At 39.9% G+C, this 23,527-nt stretch overlaps 1 protein-coding gene across 1 annotated transcript; it reads right to left on the bottom strand.

Annotated features, from left to right (window-relative positions):
- Positions 1–1,617: 1,617 nt before the first annotated feature.
- LOC117346159 (vomeronasal type-2 receptor 26-like) lies at positions 1,618–16,683 on the bottom strand. The gene is made up of 3 exons (XM_033915561.1): positions 16,507–16,683; positions 13,677–13,803; positions 1,618–2,513 (listed from the first exon to the last, which is right to left on the bottom strand). The coding sequence occupies exons 1-3, from the start codon at positions 16,681–16,683 to the stop codon at positions 1,618–1,620; spliced, it is 1,200 nt and encodes a 399-aa protein (XP_033771452.1).
- Positions 16,684–23,527: the final 6,844 nt, after the last annotated feature.

The raw sequence follows: 23,527 nt of genomic DNA on the forward strand, positions 1-23,527 counted from the left end.
GCTTCAAGTGGGCTGATAACTTTTCAGTGCCAACTTATAATTATTTCTTGCAGTTTTAATCCCACAAAATGTTATTTTCTAAACAGAAAATCCATGTTACAAGTCTGTTCCATTGTAACCACTACCCGCCACCCATAAGGAATAATTTTATGACCCTCTCACTAAGCATGTGCAAATATTTAGCCAAAAAACTCTGAAAATGACTAAAGATATTCTGTCAGGATGCAGCAGAGCAAAATAAAAGGGGAGGGGGGGACTCATTCTTGAAAAAGCCTTCTGGCGAAAAATATCAAGTTGACAGGTCCAACCCAACATTCAAAGCAAATTATCGCTATACTGAAAGCAGGACAAAATTACTGCTGAAGCTAAGTACAAATCTTTTTAAAGACATTTATATGCTGTGAAGTGGTTTAACACATATATGAATGCTGCAGAGCACTTTAAAAGAAAAGTAAAATTAAGTCTGATGAAGATAAATATGCCAATTGAGTGAAGAAGCATAAGAATTGTTTGGCTGGTGGTTGGCACATTTTGAAGACTTTAAATACAATTTTTTTTATTTAAGAGTATATCAATTACAATGTAGATGCTGGTTTGTTTTAGTTCTCTCACTAAGCAGCCACTTAGCTGGGCTGGTTTTTGAAAAGTAGCCAACTGAATGGATGCGTTTGTATTGTATCTGAAGACCTTTAAGTATTTCAGTGTCTGTATTATAGCTCCATACCCCTCCTTTCCTCTGTAGTATCCATATTCAGCTGAAAGCCCCATTCCATTTGTGTTGCCTTTCTCTGAACTGCTTCAAGATATTTTGGCCTTAGCCATATTCCACCTCCAAAACTCTACACAGTACTCCAAGTGAAGCCTCACCAGAAATTTGTACAGAACTGTTAACACATCCTTTCTTCTGCTGGTTATGTCTCTCTATCTGCATCTTTCAGTCACAAAAGCTTATCACCTTGATATCATCAGACACTAAGGACTCCTTTTATGAAGCCGCACTAGCGGGGTTAACTTTTCATCATGCGTTAACCCCTGCGCTGGCCAAAAACTACCACCTGCTTAGGAGGAGGCGGTAGTAGCTAGCACAGTCAGCGGTTTAGCACATGCTATTAAGCATGTTAAACCGCTAGCATGGCTTGATAAAAGGAGCCCTAAGGTTCCTCTCCTGGTCTGTGGATATCAACCTTTTTCTCCTTGGCACATACAAGTCCTTTGGAGCATTCTAGAAGATTTATGGATCTAGTGGAAGTACACACATAGATAAGCAGCCAAAGATAGAACTGCCATTTGCCTGGTCCAATCTAGTCTCTTAGATGTGCAGGAACTATCCCTGAATATGGTTCATGACTGTATAACTACTAGCTTGAAAAGGCAATGTTGAATATTGACCCCCTAGGTTTTTCTATTTAAGTTCACATTATACAGTTTGCATTTGATCATCTTAAAGTGCTAGCAGGACAACAATGGAATGCCTGATACCTTTCCATGACCCACCACCTTTGATTAGTACATGTTGACAGAGATATTACAGCAAAAAGCTTTAATGTACTTTCTAATCAATTATTCTCCCCATATTAAATGTGTGATAGCATTTAATGCAGTTTGGTAAAAGGGCCCCTACAATTTCCTTAGGTCCTTCTTGCTGTTCCTTTCAGGCCTCAGCAGAATAATATAGCATTTAGGCAGAAAAATACAACCCAACAATCCAGTGCTGGAGGCCAGAATAGCAAATATCTCCACTGCCACCATATATTTGCCCTTGGTGCTCAAGTATGTTGGAATGAAGGAGATCCAGACGCTGCAGAAGACCAGCATGCTGAAGGTGATGTATTTGGCCTCATTGAATCTGTCAGGTAGATTTCGTGCTAGGAAAGCTATGATGAAGCTTATACCAGCCAGAAATCCCAGGTAGCCCAGAACACAGTAAAATGCAATTACTGACCCTTCATTACATTCAATTAGTATTGTTCCAATTTCTGATCTCATATTAAGATATGAAAATGGGGGTGCAGTGAACAACCAGGTAAGACACAAAATGGTTTGAATAAGGGAACAGAAAAGGACTATAGAGTTAGAGACCCTGGAACCCATCCATTTATGGAGCTTGCTTCCTGGTTTGGTAGCTTGGAAGGCTGTGATCACAGTGATGGTTTTTGCCAGTATAGAGGAGAGAGCAATGGAGAAAGTGATCCCAAATGTAGTCTGTCTGAGAATGCAGGTAACATCCTCAGGATGCCCAATGAATAATAATGAACAGAGGAAGAGGAGTATGAGGGAAATGAGGAGAATATAGCTGAGTTGTCGGTTGTTAGCTCTCACTATGGGAGTATTTCTGTAATAAATAAAGATTACCAAGATGACAACAGTGATTAGAAATAAGAACATGCTTATGGAAGTTAAAGTAATCCCTAGAGACTCTTCAAAAGACAGAAAAGTTATCACTTTTGGGATGCAGGCATCTCTTTTCTGATTTGACCATTGATCATCCAGACATGTTGTACAGGTGTCCATATCTGAGAAAGAAGATTATCATCTCATTATCTCACATATATCATGAGGTCTATTTACTAAAGTACACTGAAATAGAATGAGTCCTATAATCTCCACAACTCTGCCAAGCAGTCTAATTCACACTAACTGCATGAAAGTGAAGGATATTTGAAAAGGCAGGATAACAAAATTTTAATAAACTTGGAAACTTGGAACTGCAAATTAAGTTATCACCTGGTAGTTTAACTCTAATGTCTGCATATAACACAGCTGCATTCATTTTCCCCCTAGGAGATACCACAGACAATTGCACAAAAAAATGCAACCATTCCCCCAGTCTACATAGTAAAATAGTGACAGTAGATGAGAGCAGATAAAGACCCAACTGTTCCATCTAGTCTGACCAACCTAATTCAATCTAAAAGTTTGTTGGGAATTTTTTTCTTCTTCTTAGCTATTTCTGGGCAATAATCTAAAGCTCTGCCCGCTACTGTTCTTAGGTTCCTACTACTGAAGTCTCTATCAAAGCTCACTCCAGTCCATCTGCATCTTCCCAGCCATTGAAGCCCTCTCCAGCCAGCCCTCCCCAGCCTGTCCTCCCCCAAATGGCCATATACAGACACAGACCATGCAAGTCTGCCCAGTACTGGCCTTAGTTCTTCAATATTTACTATTATTTTCTGATCCTAGATCCTTTGTTCATCCCATGGTTTTTTGAACTCTGTCACTGTTTTCCTCTCCACCACCTCTCTCAGGAGTGCATTCCAGGCATCCACCACCCTCACTATAAAAAAGAATTTCCTTACATTGCTCTTGAGTCTCCCACCCCTAAACCTCAAATTATGTCCTCTGGTTTTACCATTTTCCTTTCTCTGGAAAATATTCTGTTCTACGTTAATACCTTTGAAGTATTTGAATGTCTGATACATATCTCCCCTGACCCTCCTTTCCTCTAAGATATACATATTCAGAGCTTCCAGTCTCTCATACGTCTTTTGGTGCAAACCTATCATTTTCATCACTCTCCACTGGACTGCTTCAAATCTTTTTGTGTCCTTCATCAGATACGGTCTGCAAAACTAAACACAATACTCCAAGTGGGGCCTCACCAATGACCTGTACAGGGGCATCAACACTTTTGCTCTTCTTCTGGTTATACCTCTCTTTATACAACCCAGCATCCTTCTGGCAGCAGCCACCGCCTTCTCACACTGTTTTTCTGCCTTTAGATCTTTGGACACTATCACCCCAAGGTCCCTCTCTCTATCCATGCATATCAGCCTCACCCCTCCCAGCATATACTGCTCCTTCCAATTATTAACCCCCCAAAAGCATTACTCTACATTTTAGTTGCCAGATTTTAGACCATTCCTCTGAATCCTGAACTCCTACCATGCCACTGGTGAAAATCTAACCTTTCTCTTACTCATATTGATCACCCAGCCTTTAATGGAGGTATCTCTGGGGGGGTTAGTAAGATGAGCAATTCTCAGACATGTTTGTTGCTTTTCAAGCTCAAATTGAAAACAGTGGCTCTAATCCATGGTTCTACAGTCTTCCAAATAAGGATGATACAAATTGATTTGATAATTTGACCCCTAGAGATAGTTCTGAAAGGCTTATATATCAACATGAGCAATTGTGGATCATTATTACCCCACTTGTAATGCATGAGAGACACCCATAATAAGTTCTGGGGATATGAGTTAGGGCTGGGGTCTCTGGCCCTTCATCAAGGAGTTATGGGTCGAAGTTATTAAGAGGATCAAATGTCTCAAACATTATTGGGATAGTGGGAAGGGTGGGCAGATGAATGGTATGGAAATCTAGAATCTTGTCAGGGGTGTGAATTCAAAACAGTAGCATGTTTCACTCTTCATGCAACTATATTCAGACATTCAGTTTATTCTTGGAACTTATTCTCAATAGTTTATCACCTTAATCCAAGACAGTTCCAAACAACTGTAAGCTATGCACTTCAATTCAATTCTTGCAGTCACCCCTTTGGGCATCTCACCCAGTTGGTCTGTCTGTCAGCATGAATGAACAGCCTCCTACTTTATTTTTTCTCCACACTAATCCTGGAAAAGCTATCAAACAGTTCTTGGGCCAAGCTTTCTTTGAAGCCCTGAAACACTTTCACCTAACTGAACTTTCCATCAGGCTAAGTCCAGAAGGTGTGGGAGCCTCCACCCTTATAGTGATTTTATAATCCTGTACCCACCCAATGGTTTTCTAATATTCAGTGTCACTGGGGTAGCAAACCTTGGGGCATTAAAAGCAAATTCCACTGTCTTAATGGTCTTTAAACCAGGCTTCTGTTAGCAGCAGTGCTGGCTATCTCAGTCTCTCCCCACCCCTATAGCTTTGCATACTCACTCCAAGTTTATTTCATATTCTTTAATCTTCAGGATCATTCTATTTAAACATTGTCAGCCTTGCTACCATAAACAGCTCACTCACTAATACATTCATCTATCACACTTTCTTCTGGTTCTGGACTGGTGGTATACACCAGTTCATATATTCTGGGTTATTCAAATCTAGATCGACTACTATTTCCACAGAGCTTTAGTCCTCAGTTAGATGTTCCCCACCCCCTACCAGTGGGTGCAATATTTTCCTAAAGCACCTTCTGGATACTCTTCCCTGGGAATTCCTCCTTCCAGGAAATTTTCTGTTTGGGAGCCATGTACCTGACTTTTCTGTTCCCTTTTGTTAGAGATCTGCTACAGGGCACAGGGTAAAGAGTCCAGTTTCTCTCCTGAGCATCCTACATGGCTAGGAGGTTTCTCAGCTCTCCAGTTCTCTGCTGCCCTGGTAAATTAGGTTCCCCAACTGAGTAGAATTTATCCAGGTAAGTCTTCTGCATTGCTCAGATTCCCTTAGCAACTGAATGTTGTAACTGAGGCACGTCAACTTTGCTAGTCGCCCACCCTTATCTTTAACCCTTCCCTGGTCAGGGATCAAGGTTGAGGCTTAAAGAAGACTTTTTCAGTATGCTTAAGAAAGGAAGAATAGGGTGGCAATGCAGATTCTGGCATTACTTTTGCCCTCTCTTGAACTACTAATGGGACCTTAGCCTTCTGCCCAAGCTTTCTACTTTTATTTCTTGCCCTAGGAAGGGGAACAGGTTGAGTCAATGTTAGGCTGGTTGCAGTGTTTCTAGCCGGTAACAGGGGCTTACCTGTCATTATATGTAGTATACTGTATTGTCACAGGGAAATTGCTGAGCGCTCCAGTGTAAAATTAGAGAAACCAGTCACAAGTGAAAGAGTGGCTAAATTGTCCCAGTCTAAAGTCAAATGTAAACACATAACCCAGCCCAAAGTTAGGGGAAAGAAAGGAGCACACATAGGAAACAGCAATAAAACACATATAGAAAGCCAAAAAACATTACCATGTAACTCCTCTTCTCTGAGATACTCATTGGCTACCTATTCCTCATCAAATTACCTATAAAATCTTACCACCTTTAAAACCACGCTTGAACACTCTCCAGCTTATATTGATAAAATCCTTATGCCATACACAACACCGAGAACACTAAAATACTTTGATGACAACTCATTCCGACTGCTAGTACAATCCTCCATTCTCAGCATCCTCGATTACCTCAACATCATTTACCTAGGCGCCATGAAGAAAACCACCAGGAGACTAAAACTGATTCAGAACACTGCCGTCCGCCTTATATTTGGCCTAAACAAATGGGAACATATCACCCCTTTCTACCATAAACTGCACTGGCTGCCATTTGAATCCAGAGTACTGTTCAAGTTCTCATGCCTCAGCTTCAAAAAGGTGTTTGGTCTCTCCCCAAGCTACCTCATCCCCCATTTTAAATTAAATCACAACAATAAGAACTCTCGCAGAATTCATCTATTCGCCTTCCCCTCCCTAAAACTATGTCCTCTCAAACGACTCGCTGACAAAACCTTCTCCTTCCAGGCAGCCAAACTAAACTCATGGCTTGCCCAAATAATACTTGATGCCCCCACTTACCTGGACTTCAGAAAAAAACTCAAAACTCACTTATTCCACGGACAGAATCCCTAACACTCCCACTCGCGGCTTCTACTCCCTTCAATACACTTAAGATAAGAAGTTGCCCCCGCTGAGTCAAACCAGAGGTCCATCTTGCTCAGCGGTCCGCTCCCGCGGTGGCCCATCAGGCCTAGTGCCTGAACAGTGGTCCCTGATTAATTTTGTAACTTACCTCTAATCCCATCCCTATAATCTACCTCTACTCTTATCTGTACCCTTCAATCGAACCTCTTGAACCCATTTGAACCTCCACCTTCCCTCCCCAAGGTACCCTCCAAACCAATTAACTTCCCTAACCGGTATGTTTTTTTCCTGTAAAAAAAAACAAAAAAAACAACTATTGTACACTCTTGTATATTCAAGTTTCAAGTTTCAAGTTTTATTAGGATTTTATATACCGCCTATTGAGGTTATCTAAGCGGTTTTTACAATCAGGTACTCAAGCATTTTCCATGTACTATATTCCTTGCATATTCCTTGTATATTCCTTGTATTATATTCCTTGTATACTCCTTGTATATTCCTTGTATATTCCTACTGATGGTATTTTATGTCGACTTGAACTCTCCAAAAAATTGTTAAATTCCTGTGAACTTCAACGACATGTACATTCCAAAAAATTGTTAATTCCAATGTTATTTTTCGTGTGTAATCTTATTAACTGCTATGAACCGCCTAGAACTCGCTGGGTATGGCGGTATACAAAATAAAGTTATTATTATTATTATTATTATTAATAATAATAGCCTCCATTCACCAGATTGTTTATGATACTACTCGTATATTGGAATGCAATGCCCCAAGACCTCTGGCAAGAGTCTTCCCTGGCAAGATTCAAACCTCAACTAAAAACATTCCTATTCAAGGATGCATTCAATATGTGAGACTTAATTCCTCATCAGAGGAAGACCATCAGTTTTCTTACTGACTGTTTTCCCCTTACCCTCACCATTTTATTATTATTTTTTGTTTAATAAATATAATGTTGTATTCCCCTTCCCTCTCCCTAATGGGTCATGTTGTTATGTAATGTTTACAACCCATTTTATAAATCTTTACAAAAAAAATAAAAAATGGTTTTAGTTAATTATTTATTTTCTTTTTTATATAGTTTCTCTTATTGTAAGTAATTTTGATATCATTGATGGATGGTAAATCAATAAACTAATAAACTTGAAATGTATGGAAAGTGTACTCAAAGCTACCTGGAACCAATTTATCTTTTGCTAAGTCTAGGTTCAGTATGATAAAGTCATCCCTGGTAGAAACCATAAAACAAGGAAGCCAAGGTGCAGGTAGGATTGCTAAACAGGTCATACCATGATACAAGCAAGGAACCAATTTATACAAGCTCAAAGCTCTCAGGAGGTGTCAACTGCCTACACTTGTTACTAGTTTCCATAAGCCTAACAATGGAAAGCAAAGAGGTGGAACAGAGAGCAGCAGCACTGAGAAGACACAGGAAATGAATCCAAAAGCCCAGCTACATTTGGAGAGGAGAAGAACAGCTCCCGTAGAAACCAAGTCATACAGCTACAAGATTGTGTATTTAAATTCCCTGAAACTGAAAAGCAGGAAGTGGTTCCCAGGGAAGACAAGACCATAGTGAAGAGATTAAAAGCATATTTTACATTTGTCTTCAATGAGGAAGATAAGGGGCAGATACCAGTACCAGAAATGGTAGCCATTGGCCATTTTTGGAGTTTTTTATCCCCATTTTTTGCATTTTTGTTTTTTCCTATCTAAATTACACAATATCTTTTTAGTTCTTGTTTTCATGGCCTGAGCGCTGCTTAGTTAGGGGTTATATTATTAAGACAAAGGTTCTATACAGTGTTTATTCCATGGTGCCCACTGGATATGCTCAATTCACACTTTCTGACATGGTTTTTTTTCTTTTTTTTTTTTGTGCCCTACACTGAGTATATCCTTATGGTCTCTCTTGAATGCCTTACTAGTTGTGCGCAACCCACACAAACTTATTACCCTGTACTCTTATGAACATTGTATATCTGCATATTATCTCTCATTTCCGTACTTATACCAAGTAAATGTCCTCCTTTGACTCACCTCCCTGGACTTCAGCTGCTGGATGATGATACTTGAACTCCTTTCAAGCTGATGTGTCCCTCCCTGTCTGTGCAGACACCTTTCTCTCTGAGTATGGACCTCACCAGTTTAAAGAGACTGATACCCCTACAACGCCACATTCTGACCTTTTAATTTCTTGGACAGGAACTGTTTACAAGTGTTTGAGTGTAACTGGCAGCTTGTGGTTTATCACAACCCCCACCTAGTGCCTTTAGCAGGTGCTGAGGGCCCCTCATTACCCTCCTCACCCATTGCCTTTGTATTTTGATGCATGCATGTTATTTGATGTTGCTTACGGTCATGGTACTGTCCCTCATACTGTTCCTCGATTGGAAGCATTATTATCTCAAATGTGTTCTATTGCTTAATGCCTTTCAAGCAATGCCCCTATGAGGATACCTTCACTCATGGAGGAGCCTGTCCTTTATGGGAATGTGTCTCGTGTGCTATTTTCTATTATGTTTCCCCCGTTTTTCTGCCCGTATGAAAGTAGATTTTGTTTTTCCTGTCACAACTAGACATCTGTTTATACAGTTTGCTGAATCTATAGGCCAGACTCTTAATGTCAGCAATTGTTTTGTCTGTGGTGGGACCGGTATGGGAGAACAGTGGCCAGCTGGATATGCTAGACCTGCCTTCACAGAACCTCTCTTTCACGTCAGCCCCACGACTTCCACTGTGGGCCTTGCAGACTTCCATTATTGCATCTTCAATTTACCAGGACCTCCTCTTCAGTACCTGCTCCATGGAACTTCTTACGCTCGAAGGCTAGCTCCTGATGGTTTATATTGGCTCTGTGGCCTGTTTGCTTACCCTTGGCTACCTGCTCACCGGACTGGTGCATGTGTACTTGGATCCGTCTCAGCTCCTTTCTGCTACTGCTGGCCGACGGCGAACGCCTGGGAGCCCCTGTGTTTGACACTAGGGGTCGCAAAAAGCGGTTAGCACTCTCCACCCCATACAGATTGGAAAATGGGGTGACAACTGGCCTGCTGAATGGATCATTGCTGCTTATGGACCTGCTACATGGGCCAAAGATGGCTCCTGGGGTTTTTGGACCCCAATTTACTTTCTCAAATGCATACTTCACTTGCAGGCTGTTCTTGAACTTTTGCACTGCCATGTACCAGAATCACCTGTCCCTAGATTACTTGCTGGCTGCGGAAGGTGGCGTCTGTGACAAGTTCCACCTCTCTAATTGCTGCCTTGACTTTGATGATGATGGTACCGTGCTCGAGGAAGATGTGGACTGCATCACCAAACTGGCTCATGTTCCTCTCCAAACCTGGCATGGCCTCCCTGCTGACTGACTCTTTCACTCTTGGCTGCCTGCCTGCCTTGCCTGGTCCCTGTGATTCCATGATATGGTCAACTCTGCTGTTCATCGCTCTACTGCAGCCCTGGCTAGTACCTACCGGTCCCTACCACAGACCCCTGACCTTCCCGGAAGCTTTGACCCCCCATATCTATATTGCTGCTCTTGGTGTCCCAAGAGGGGTCCCCGATGGGTACAAGGCCAGGGATTAGGTACAAGCCAATGTTGCTTGGATTATGTTGTTTTTCACCTGTTCATGTGTTGTCTCCCACCTTAAATTGGAAGATCTCTGCTGAGCTCAAATGTAATTCTGGGTTATTTAATCCTTGGGACCAATACTCTAGCTGGATGCAAGAATGGGTTAAATACCTTCTTATTGAAATATATATCATAGAACATATCTGGAATATCTCTCCCTCCAAGCTCATGCCGTACACTTATGACGTCATTTTCATGACGTAATAGGGGATTGAAGGGGCACATATATTCTTTGTAAGTTCTTCTATTCTTGCTTGTGTAAAAGGAACTGCTGAAACAGTTATCATTTTGCCAAGAAACCACAAGGTCTTTTCTTTTTGTGTTCTGAGCTCTGTGTCCCCATTTTGTTCTGTAGTTGACTTGTTTTGATAAGAAACATTTGTTAAAAAAGAAACATTGCTAGACCATAGACAAGACAGTATTATATGCCATAGATAGAAACTTCCTCCCTTCCTTATGTTTGCTACCTTTTTCTAGTTGCTTTTTATGTATCCTATTACCAAATATGGTCTTTCCTACAGTCAGATACTGAAAATCTGACCCATGTGAAATGCTATAAATATGTGTCAGTGCTCTGAATAAAGGGAACATTTATTTGGCCATACAACTGCATGTGTGATTTCTTTCTAAAGAGGTGTACCCGGATGCATCTGTAGTGTGGACAGCAGAACGAGGCTAATACAAATTGGGACCTGGCCGTTTCACTTAGGGCAATAAATGAGCATCTGGATGGACATTGAGTGACTTATCAAAACAAACCTTAACACTGTAAGCTAGCATTCAGACAGACAGCAGTATGTTGGAACAGTCTTACAGGCATCAGATTATATAACCTTGTAATAAAATGAACAATGGGAAAAGAATGTAAATAATATAATGAACAATAGGAAAATAATATATGCCAAAATACATGGCCAAAAAACCTACATGTATGATAAAAATGGGAACTACCAAAGGAAGCTCATATGTAACAGGTTGTGTTCTATGGGGGTCTGCAACAAGTAAACTCACCATCAACAACGTAATGATGGGGCACTGGAAGAATATATTAGTTATCTCCAGTGCATTTTTTTCTTTCAGGCTATCTCTGTGCTTAGACTAAGCTGAGGGCCTCAGTTTTCATAGAAAGACAGCAATTAAAGGCCTAATGGCCCATCCAGTCTGCCCTTCCCCACCATCCATCCTCCCCATCCATTATTTGTGTGGCACAGTGGTTGGAGCTACAGCCTCATCACCCTGGGGTTATGGGTTCAAACCCCACGATGCTCCTTGTGACCTTGGGCAAGTCACTCAGTTCAATAAACAAAAAAGAACTGCAGATTGGAATGTACGAGGTTTAGGAATGTTTATTAAAAATATATAAAATTGTAATCCAAAATATAGACTCTGATATACATGGAGTACGGACCCAACACAGTCCATGTTTCAGAGAAAAAGTACTTCCTCAGGGGTCCAGAATATCCAATGTATCACAAGTAGAGAGTCCTATGATGAACATCACGGTGTGTACAATAACTATAAATGTATGTATCGAAGGTAAAAGTTCTTCTGGGCAACCGCACAGTGTGAGTTCCAGTTGCCCAGAAGATGTTCTTGTCTTCGATACATAGATTTTTAGTTATTGTACACAGCATGTATATGAGAGTCTATATTTTGGATTACAATTTTATATATTTATAAAAAACATTCCTGAACCTTGTACATTCTAATTTGCAGTTCTTTTTTTGATTATTGTGTTTGCCTTCACTGCAGATTTATTGGATTTCTCTTTGTTTTGGCAAGTCACTCAGTCCTCCTTAGCCCCAGATACATTAGATATATTGTGAGCCCACCAGGACAGTTAGGGAAAATGCTTGAGTACCTGATTGTAAAACCACTTAAATAACTTTGATAGGTGGTATATAAAAACCTAATAAACTTGAAACTTGATCCCACATGCCTGTCTCAAACTATCTAGAATTCAGATACAGTCTTCATCTCCACTACTTCCACTGGGAAGAAATTTCACATATCTACCACCTTTTCTATAAAGAAGCATTTTCTTAAATTACTCCAGAGACTATCTCCACTTAACTTCATCCTATTCCCTCTCTGTCTGGTATCCTACCCTGTTGTGGTTTTGTTTTTAAAGAGACAAAGAGTAGTTCCTGAATTATCACTATGATTGCTTGGCCAGCTGGTAGGAAGAGAGGAATCTTATCACATATTTTCGCCATTCTGTAAAGAAAAAATAGTCCCACCCAGCCTGTGTTCTCCCTTTGTATCTCTATCCTATCAATCATTGCATTTCCCACACCTTATCTTATGTATGAGTTCTTTGTGAGGTTTGGTTTTTGGGGTTTTTTTGCTTTTAAACAAAATTATCAACTCTTGTGCAGAATATTAATAAAGACATATAATAGAACATAAACAAAAAGAAGGAAATTCCTTACTTAATCAATGCTATAGTCCAAAATTCTAGATCCAAGAATCTTATTGAGTGACAAAGCAATTATCTGATTGTGGTTACAGGAGTATTTCTAATTACTTTAACTTATTATCTTCCCTTCAAGATGTTTCATAGAGAGAAACCCTGTTAACTGTGACGGTTCAAAGAATATATATGTACTAGTGTTAAAGCCCATTACATTAACGGGTGCTAGAAAGCAGCCCCCTTTCCCTCTCCCCCTCCAGTTCCTCCCTGACTGTCTCTCTGTGGCCCCCTTCTGTCTCACCTCCCCCAAGCAAAGCTGTCTGCCTCCCAACACACCCCTCCCCCAAAGCAGCCTGCTTTCCCTCTTGGCCTCCAGTTCCTCCCTGACTGTCTCTCCGTGGCCCCCCTTCTGTTTTCCCCCTAAGCAAAGCTGTCTGCCTCCCAGCACACCTCTCCCCCAAAGCAGCCCCCTTTCCCTCTCCCCCTCCAGTTCCTACCTGACTGTCTCTCCATGTCCCCCCTTCTGTCTTCCCCCACCAAGCAAAGCTGTCTGCCTCCCAGGACACCCCTCCCCCAAAGCAGCCCCCTTTCCCTCTCCCCCTCCAGTTCCTCCCTGAGTGTCTCTCCGTGGCCCCCCTTCTGTCTTCCTGCCCCCCCAAGCAAGATCTATGCATGGGTATCATAAAATATAACACCACCCATCACTGTTACCCCTGGTTTAAGAAGCAAAAATTGATGTCAACGTTTCTGGGTTTCCTTTGTCACGACTGGGAACATCTGATTTTTTTTGTCTAAGGAATTCTTTGTGTCTATTTTTGAAATTCAATTTCAATATCCAATATTTGTGAGTTTGCACTTGATACCCCATATTTATTTAAATATTTATTATTATGTGCACAGATTAGAAATCTGAGAGCAGTTTACAAAATTTTAAATAAACTTGAAACTTGAAACTGAATTACACTTTTTGGAGACCTACATCCCTTCCTAATTTCAAGAACAGGGATCATAATAGATACCCTATATTTATTTGTATCCCATGTTTTCCATGATATCACCCACCAGTTTGGTTGGAGATCTCTCCCTCTGCACATGGAATACAGTCATAGCAGCAGATGGGCTTTCCTTCCCTGGTTAATTTCCTGTAACCAGGATGGCAACTTGGACTGCATCTGAACTGTGGAGGTCTCTGAGGATTGAGAAAACACATTCTGTAACTTCATTTGATACTGGACGATTGTTTCTGAAATGGAATGCTCCTTTTATTTATTTTTAAATTGTTGTCATGTGTAACAGCATATTTCATGCTTTAGGAAGGCACTTGTAAAAATACCCCAAAAGCCTCACATCAGATGTGTAGCCCCAGAGCACTCTTTCTATAGGTCCAGTACAAGTTTTTCTTGCTTCTAGAACTTTATGGCTTCTCTGATTTAACAGTAACCAACTTGATTAGAGAACTTAGGGAGTATGCAAATTAGTCTCCCCTCTTCCAGGCCTCATACAGATTAGCCTTCCCTCAGCCTCCTTTTTAATCAACTCTGGGGGAGTTCAGTTTTTTACACCAATTAACATAACATGAATATTGAGCTGTTTTGACTATAGCAGAGGCTCAATTAAACAGCCACAATCCCTTGGACAGGACAACAATTAATCTTAATCTTATAGTCCTGTCCTCCACCCCTAGCTGTTAGTTCCAGTTCACCAAAAAGAAAATATGAAATTCATGAATCATAGAAGTAGGTATTTTATGGCATTCTTTTCTATGTTCTTCAGCATATTTTTTTTTAACAGCAGGCAATGACATATGTTTGTATTTCTCCCTCTTTTTAGAAATTTTATTGTAAACCCGCTCAGAAATTTGATAAACAGGATAACAAATTGTAATAAAACTTGGAAACTTAATATCTTTCAGAGAGATAACTTTATAAAGACTAATTAAGTTATATAATAATATTTAGAGCTCACTAATCTAAGGATTTGTTATACATTCATAATATATTAAATTATTATACATTCATAATAAATTAAATTGGATGACAATTAAGCTCCCAGAGGATAGGCCATTGGGAGTCATGTGACCGGATAGTCTCCTCCTATATAAGGAGCTCTGTGGTGGTAGTTCCCTCACTTGATGTTTCCCAGCAGGAAATCTCAGCCGGAGATCTGAATCAGAAGTAATTTCAGATAAAAGTTATAATTTTAAATAGTTAAAACAGTTGTAAGTTAGGTATTCAAAACTAGGAACTGAGGATTAGTGGTTATTAGAATGTATTTAACTATAGTAAATGCACTAATTGTAGTATTTCATATTTAGAAAACTCTTCTTATCTTAGTACTTATATCTTCAACCTCCCTGATGATTGGACACAACTGAAACTCAGCTGGAGTCGGAGGCTTATGCTGATTGAACAATATAAGTAATTAAAACTGGAAAACTTTAAGGATTAAGAAGAGAGAACCTCAGAACTGATTAAGCATTTCTAATTGGATCATTAATGTAAGGAACAACTGGCCTAGTCAAGCCTACCGCCTACTACTTAAGGAGATATTGGGACTTTAATTGACTCATCATCAAGTTAAGTGAGCTTCATTGGGCCTGAATGGCTTCAAAACTTAACATAATTAAGAACCTTGAAGATTGATTGATGGACTCTACTTTAAAGCTTTAGCTAGTACCTGTAGCTTTTCCCAGCCTATGATTTTGTTATTAGTAGCATTTTGCAGTTTGTATTATATGTTATTGTAGATTTTAAATGTAGATAAAATAAATTTTGTTAGTTTTTAGGATATTAATTGAATTAAAGAACTCAATAAATTAAATATTTAATTAATTTTATGTTATGGTATTCTTGGTATAGTATTTTAATGAATTGAATATCAGTAATTGACTATATTTACCCTACTTTGTATAGTTGTATACATTCATAATATGAAGGGCATAGAGAGAGTAGTGAGGGAAAGATTCTTCAAACTTTCGAAAAAGAAAAGAACAAGAGGGCATTCGGAGAAGTTGAAAGAGAACAGATTCAAAACAAATGCTAGGAAGTTCTTCTTTATCTAACGTGTGGTAGACACCTGGAATGCGCTTCCAGAGGACGTAATAGGGCAGAATAAGGTACTGGGTTCAAGAAAGGATTGGACATTTTCATGCTGGAAAAGGGGATAGAAGGGTATAGATTGAAGATTACTGTGCAGGTCCTAGACCTGTTGGGCCGCCGCGTGAGTGGACTGCTGGGCGCGATGGACCTCGGGTCTGACCCAGCGGAGGCAATGCTTATATTCTATGTTCTTATGTTATCACAAAAACAAAAACAGTGAAATGAAAAAAATCTGTTAAAAAAGGCAGAACAGCCAAGAAATTTCAAAATAGAGAAAAAAACCAGTATCATGCCCCTCTCACATTCCACTTGCTTCCTAAAACAGAACACCTTCTCCTTTCTGAGTGGTGGAGTGGCCAAGTGGTTCAAGCAGCTGCCAGTGATCACTAAGGTTGTGAGTTCAATTCCCACACAAGCTCGTTGTGACTCTGGGAAAGTTGTTTAATACTTCATTGCACCAAATAGAAATTAGGTACCTTTCTAAAATATGTAAAACACTTTGTAATCACAGAGAAAAAGCAGTATATCAAGCCCCATCCCCTTTCTTTCTATTTCAAATGAGCCAGGAGTTTGTTCCAAGTAAGTATGCAGGCATGCTTGTAACAGCTAATTAGTGACAATTAACCCCAATTGACTAATTACTATACATACACATCTGGGATCAGCATTCCAATTTAAGTGACCTTTAAAGAATCTGGAACTAATGTTTTGCCCATAAAGCCAAAATACTCCATTATTTTGACAAGTTTCATGATACCTGTTTGGATCAGCACCTCTCATCACTTAAATCTGACCTGGGTGAATGATCTCTCCCACAAGATGGCCTTCTCATCAATGGAGAAATCCTGCCCTGGGGCAGCATAAGGGTTATAATGTCCAACAACTTTATACTTCAATTTTCCATCAGGAAGAAGGATGAAATTCAAAATATTGTATCCAGTGACGAGGTCTCCATTTTCATCCATGTACATCTCTTCCCCCAAACCATTCTTAAAATGGAGGTTCCTCAGATAATGATGGAGCTAAGAAGTGAGGGGTACATTTTAAGTAGTGCTAGGTTAAACAGGTAATTTCAAGCATACATAAACATTTGTTTATAACTATAAGGATAACTAATTTTAAAGCCATTTCTGAAGGTAAAGCACTCTCTATGTCCTTCCACTGACAGATGGACACAACCTTAAAGTACGAACCAACTCCATGATGAAGCTTAGGAAAATTATTTTATAACAGTCATATAAACTTCTCTGATTCCATTCTAAAAGTGCAGTATACAATATGAAAATTCAGTAAAGAATGCAACTAGTCAGTGATTGGGGAGAAGAAAGACATAAAGAAAACAAATATACATTATCTTTTCAATTCATTCTTCCATCTTCAATGACAGATCTACAGAGAGTTAAGACTGTAAGAGCAAAGACCACACCATTGTACTCATCTTTAAAACATAAAAATTACTTGAAAGTGGCACCAAATGGCAGATTTTTTTGCATAAACATCACAGTCTTAATTTTTGAACCTCAGAATTGGGTTATTTTGTGATACAGATTGTATAAATGGGCTGAAGATGGCTTTGATTTTAGCTCCAGTGGTTGGAATGTAAAGACAGTGCCTCATGGATTTCTATGGGATTTGTCCCAGAAATAGCAAAGAAAGATGAGGATCAAACATTATATATCACATTCATTTTTGGTTTAATCATGAATTAACCTGAATTTGACTGTTGGACAGACTGGATAGACTTTTTTGCAGGCATCTAATGTTACTATCAGGCACATAATCAAGAACCTAAGACACCCAAAACTCACAAAAATTGGCACTTGGACATCTTACTAATCAAAACATCCAAGTGGTCACTGTGCATTCAGAGTAGAAACGGGCATGTTGGGAGGCATTCTATGGGTGGAATATAGGTGGGCTTAGACCTGAATATCCTGCACCTTTCATTTTCAAACATTTTCCAGGGTATAGGGATGGAAATTAGATGTTTTCAACAAGACCAATTTGAGAATCATCTAAGTGCCAAAAACATACCCAAATTGACTAGATGAGCACTGGAGGGATTAATGTCCCCTCACACTCCACCAGTGATCACTAGTGCCCAGATTCTGCAAATGATGTTCCAATTGTAGACAGCAGTAGGTGTCCGCCTAGAAGTCATTTGACTATAGCGATATAGAAAAATAAAGTTATTATTATCATGGCAAGGGTTCTCCGTGCTGCAATAAGTTTAGCAGCCAACCGGAGTCCTATACAGAATCATGCCTAAGACTGCCTAAAGTAAACCCAATTCTCTAACCGACATCCATGTTACAGATGCCAGATAGAATCGGGTTATTGTAAACACAGCCATTAAGCTTATTGCGGCAAGGGATTTCCCTGCTGTGATAAGTTTAGATGCCATGGCTGCAGCCACCAGTACCCCCAGAATGAATGCGGCAGGAGGGGGTACCCAATCTATCCTGCTGGAACAACCTCACCCCCTTAAGATTACCAGCAGGAGCGTACCAAATCCCTCCTTCCAGATCACCTCCACACCCCTGAAGATCACTGGCAGGAAGGTGCCCAATCCCTCCTGCAGGAAAACCCCACCCCTGAACAAAACCAGCAGAAAGTGCCTAATCAAGTTTCCTGCCATAAACCCCCCCACCCCAACTGTAGATATTTTGATGACCCCCCACCCTCCCTGGACCCCTTCTAACCTTTTATGATGTCTGGCCAGATGGGTCTTCTCACCATCTGGCCTGCATGCCCCCTCCTATTGGTGGTGCCTTAGACACATTGGCCAACTGGAATATTAAGTTGATCCATATGCCTAAGGCCCCACCCATAAGAGGGTCCTTAGGTGCCTGGGACAATAAAGCTTTAGGCTCCTCTCTGGAGCATCCCACAATGCACTGGGAAGGGACAGGCCCACCTCATTTTGATGGAAGCAGGTTTGCCAGCTGGCCAGGGGAAGACCCAGCTAGCCATCATTAAAAGTTAAAAAGAGGTCCAGGGAGGGTAGAGGTGGGGATAAGGAGGGGTAGGGGGTCATCACATGGAGGTCATCATGATATATATAGTGGGGGTGGGGGTTTTATGGCAGGTGGGATTAGGTACCCTCCTGCCAGTTTCATTTTGGGCTTGGTGTGGGGGGGTTTCTGGCAGGAGAGATTGGGTACACTCCTGCTGACAATCTTCATGGAGGTGAGGGGATTTCTGGTAGGAGGGATTGGACAACCTCCTGCCAGTGATCTACAGGGGTGGAAGAGTGGTGTTCTGGTAGGAGATATTGGGCACCCTGCTGCTGGTTTCATTTAGGGGATGAGGGTGTTCCAGCAGAAGGGATTGGGCATCCTTCCTGTTGTGTTCATTCTGGGGGTACTGGCAGCTGCAGCCGTCACATCTAAACATCACAGTAGGGAGATCCCTTGCCCCAATAAGCTTAATAGCTGCATTTACAATAACCCAGTTCTAACTGGATATCAGTTAGAGAATCAGTTTAACTTTTGGCAGCCTTAGGCCTGATTCTAAATTGGATGCCCGTCAGCTTCTAAGACTGGGCATCCAATACAGAATCCGAGCCTCAATGCTTCCTAACACACAAACATGTGAAAATAAATTAGTACACACCTGTATCTAGAACAGTAGCACCTGGTAGGGGAAAGCCTAGTAAAGCATCACAAAGAGTTCTTAAGTAGCCTTGGGTGGGTTAGTAAACCACCGAGAGGAATTGCCAGAACCATAAATCACTTTAACCAGTACATTTTTGGTAGAAAGTAAGAGGTCACCAAAACCCATCAAAACCCTACTGTACTACTGCTATATAGGTACACCTGTAGCTTTAAGGGCTGGTAGACAGGTGGGTATAATTGATTTGAGGAGAGTATATTTGACACCGTTTATGTGAAGTTCACAGAATTCCTTCTAAGAAGCCTCACTTCTCTGTTGGAATTTGTGAATGGCCAGTCTATTACAATTGTAGCTGAACCAGAACATACACAGGTAGGGCTAGTCTCAGGGCACTAGTTTTTGACCAAGGGCCACTGCGTGAGCGGACTGCTGGGCATGATTGACCACTGGTCTGACCAATAGTGGCAATTCTTATGCTCTTATGTTCCCTCCCATGTGCAAATATTATAAATTTGGAAGTTTCCAACTTGGACACTTTTGTGGTCAAAAATGAGGTATAAATTTGGTCATCCTGGTGACTTAGATGTCCAAGTACAGTACATGAATTAAGAAAAATTGATATTTTACAGGAAATGTCACAAGTTGGACTTAGAGGGCTATTTTTGACAGGATGTTATATATGCAATGTTTATATCTTTTGACGGGATGTTTATGTTACACATGAAGTACTGGATTCAATAACTGGTGTTTTAAAAAATCATTACTGTGTTATTCCATAACTGGTTCTTAGAGTCAGGATGAATACAAGCCAGAAAAAAATACCAAAACTGCACAGAAACTACAAATAGAGACACCAAATACTTTTGGGACTCCATTTTATATGAACTGAATTGAGAGCCACAGCTATCATTTGGCATGGCAATTTACACCATCTGAAAAGTGGTGCAAATACAGATACTTAAATTAAGTGGGAATCTGTTCCCTCTAAGCTGAGCAGGTGTCCTCCAGCTGCATTGCTACCACTAGGGGGTGGAATATTTTCAGTCGCTAAGGACAGGTATGTTCCCTGGAGTCCTGCAGAACTTGCCTGTCCCTCACAATTGAAAAATGTGACAGTAAAACAGCACCCTCTATTGGTGAGACTGTGGGTGGAGGACTCCTGCTCAGCTTAGAGGGAACATTCCCATCTTATTCTATAACTATGTATGTCACCTTGAGGAATGCCCCTGATCTATCCATAAATCTCCCCTCTCTGTGCCCCCTTTTTAGACTCATGTAAAATTTAAGCACAGATTCCACACCTAAATTTATACATGAAGATTTTAATTAATGCAAATTAGCACCAAGATTTGCTTGTTTCAGGTATGCAGGGGCTTTCACGTCTTCTTGTGTATATTCCAGATTAAGTCCCCACCCCAATGTGGAGTTTAAATTTATTTAAGCACTGAATATCCTTAGATAGCACCACACAAGTAATTTAAATGAATATGAACTTTTCTTGTCATTCAAATTGTTTTGAATATTTGTGGTTCATTGATCATGATTGTTGAGTGTATTTATCATAATCATGGAGGGAAGAGGGTGTTTAAGAATGAAGGGTAACCTTCACTACTCCTGTGAAAGCTTCCATCTCACTCTGTGCCAAAGCGTACCACTGTTTTTCTTTTGAATAAAGAATTATGGTAACAAATTACCTTCCATGGCAAAGAGAACAAAACCTCCCTCTTTTCTCTAGTCCATGTACCATTTCCTGAGCCAGACCTGATCATGTCATGCAGTGCATGTGCCACGGCATACACAGCATTGTACACACTGTAGCTGCACCCAAAGTGTGTGCTGAAACAGCGAGCTAACGCATGAGTTTCAACTGTAGAGTTGCAGTCTCTTCTGATCATCTTTGGGCATCTGCTGTCACACAGGTCCTTCCACCAAAGTTTAGCCATGTGATCATTTTCCAGCCAAACAGGTTTCATCTCACGGATAAATTTTAAAAAATTTGGCATAGCTTTCTTATATGGTTTGAATATAAAGAACTTGTTGCTTATTTGAAAGTGTTTTTGATTTTTTATTATTATTTCTACTTCTGTTATGGTGATAAAAACCTGGCCACTTTTCATATTTCTTTGAAAATTCAGTATATAATCTAGTGAAAATGCAGCATTTTTATTAAAGTAGAAAATGCTCACAGTAGATGATTGTTTAATTGCTCTTTGAATTTTCTGTATTTCCAACTTTATGATTTTTATCTGGTGAGGAAAGGTTTCATGGAATGCGATGCAGCCACCATTCTGTTCAATCCCTTTTTTCAGGATCTGGATAGCTTTCATACTGCTTTCATCATCAGTTGAAAAGATACTGACCCATTTCCAGCCAAAATACTTCAGTAGCTTGCCTATCCCAGAACAGAGATGTGTCTCATTGGGAACAGTCCGGTAAAAATAAGGATACTGAACAGGGTCACTCATATAAAGATTCTGTGAGATATAACTGATCTGTCAGGAAAATATAAAAAAATGAATATATAATCCTTTTTCATCACTCTGAGAGAACAATTTATATCACATAAGTCATAGAATTTAATACCTCATAGTTTGCACTAGGGTGCTTGTGTCTAGGCTTCTCTTAGGCTCTCCTTTATAAAATTGGGGGTCATTTTATAAAAGGATGTATTTTGTACCTGGTATTAAATGTTCCCCATTTGGGGAGATTTACCCCCTCGTTTACAAAACTGTGATATCTGTCTCTAGCATGGAGAGCAGCGCTGAATGGCCTGCACTGTTCCCAACACTCATAGGAATTCAATGAGTGTTGAGAGCAGCACCGGCCATTAAGCGCAGCTCCCCGCGCTAGAAACTGCTATTGCAGTTTTGTAGAAGGAGGCCTTAGTCATTTATACATAGACAACATTACATTAGGCTTAACTCTTCTACCCACTCTCCACACAAATCCAGGGACACTCCTAAGATGGTGGTACATAAATGCATGTCCCCTAACTGATGGCCTATAACAGGCATATCCAACTTCGAACAGGTAATGATCTACTTTTTTCCGGCCAAAACTACTGGTGATCTACCATCATGAAAATTAAATTTCAAATTAGTTTCTAATTAAATTTTAACCCAATAAAATTGGAGGATTCTACTCACCCCACCCCCATTTTTAATGAACCTTCTGTCATTTATTTGGATGTGATCAGCTGTTAAGCAAATTAAGCAAAAACAAAATAGTTAGATGAAGATCCAGTAAGAACTGTGAGGGGAAATGGAAAGTACATTTTTTCTTAAAGTTTTATTGAGTAATAACTTTCTTTAACTTTTATTGAGTAATTTGTGTTAAATTTAGGTCGAGTATTGATCCAGTTTGATCTTCCACAATCTTTAATATTTTACTCTTGCTCATAAGTGAGATGTCTGAGTCTGCATTTCATTCAACAGCTTTTTGAAGTTGGGTGAATATTGTGTGAGAGCCAGTCTCAGGGAATCCTGGAGATGTTCATCTGTCATTTTTGAACGTTGTGTACTCTTTGTAATTTTCAGATAGGAAAATGCAGATTCAGACAAAATAACTTGAAGTGAAACAGGAGTGTAGTTTCCGGAACTTGGAGGCTTAGCAGATGGCAGGCTAACAGCTGAGCTCCCTCCTATGAGCATAATTTATTAGTTTTAAATTTAGAATATCTCTAGATTCAGGTTAAAATTTGAAAGTATGGCATCAACTAAACTAAAACTACAAGAAACTCCTGCTAAATCAATAGGAAAGGTTAAGAGATTAAAAGAGGATCCACAAACTGGCAGTGGGGTCCCATTACCTATGGATGCTCTAGATATAATTGAGGTGATGGAAGCATTAAGAAATATTAATTCAAATATAATGGAAATGAAGAAAGAAATGAATCTCATGAACAGTAAGTTTGATATTTTAAATAATAGAATGGACAAATTGGAAGATAAAATGGGAAAAATTGAGCACATACAACAAACTTACAAGGAGGGTCATAATATCTTGATGGATTTGAATAAGAAAATAATTGACATGGAAAACAGATCTAGAAATCAGAATATTAGAATTATTGGAATAAAAGAGGGTGCTGAAGGGAAGAATATTATCTCCTTTTTGGAGGATCTAATTCCAAAAATTCTTCCAATAAAAATAAAAGGTACTTTAGAAATAGAAAGAGCATATAGAATTGGGAGAAAAAAT

This window comes from Geotrypetes seraphini, chromosome 12 (assembly GCF_902459505.1).
Source record: "Geotrypetes seraphini chromosome 12, aGeoSer1.1, whole genome shotgun sequence".
Classification (NCBI taxonomy): Eukaryota; Metazoa; Chordata; class Amphibia; order Gymnophiona; family Dermophiidae; genus Geotrypetes; species Geotrypetes seraphini.

Bases quoted from the DNA above. Each gene is read 5' to 3' on its own strand.
- LOC117346159 (XM_033915561.1), bottom strand. From the start codon at position 16,683: ATGTACATGGATGAAAATGGAGACCTCGTCACTGGATACAATATTTTG. The intron at 13,804-16,506 runs GTCAGATTTAAG...CTCAATCCTCAG, and splicing joins GGGAGAGATCATTCACCCAG to AGACCTCCACAGTTCAGATG. The intron at 2,514-13,676 runs GTGGGTGATATC...CTTCTTTCTCAG, and splicing joins AGAGATCTCCAACCAAACTG to ATATGGACACCTGTACAACA.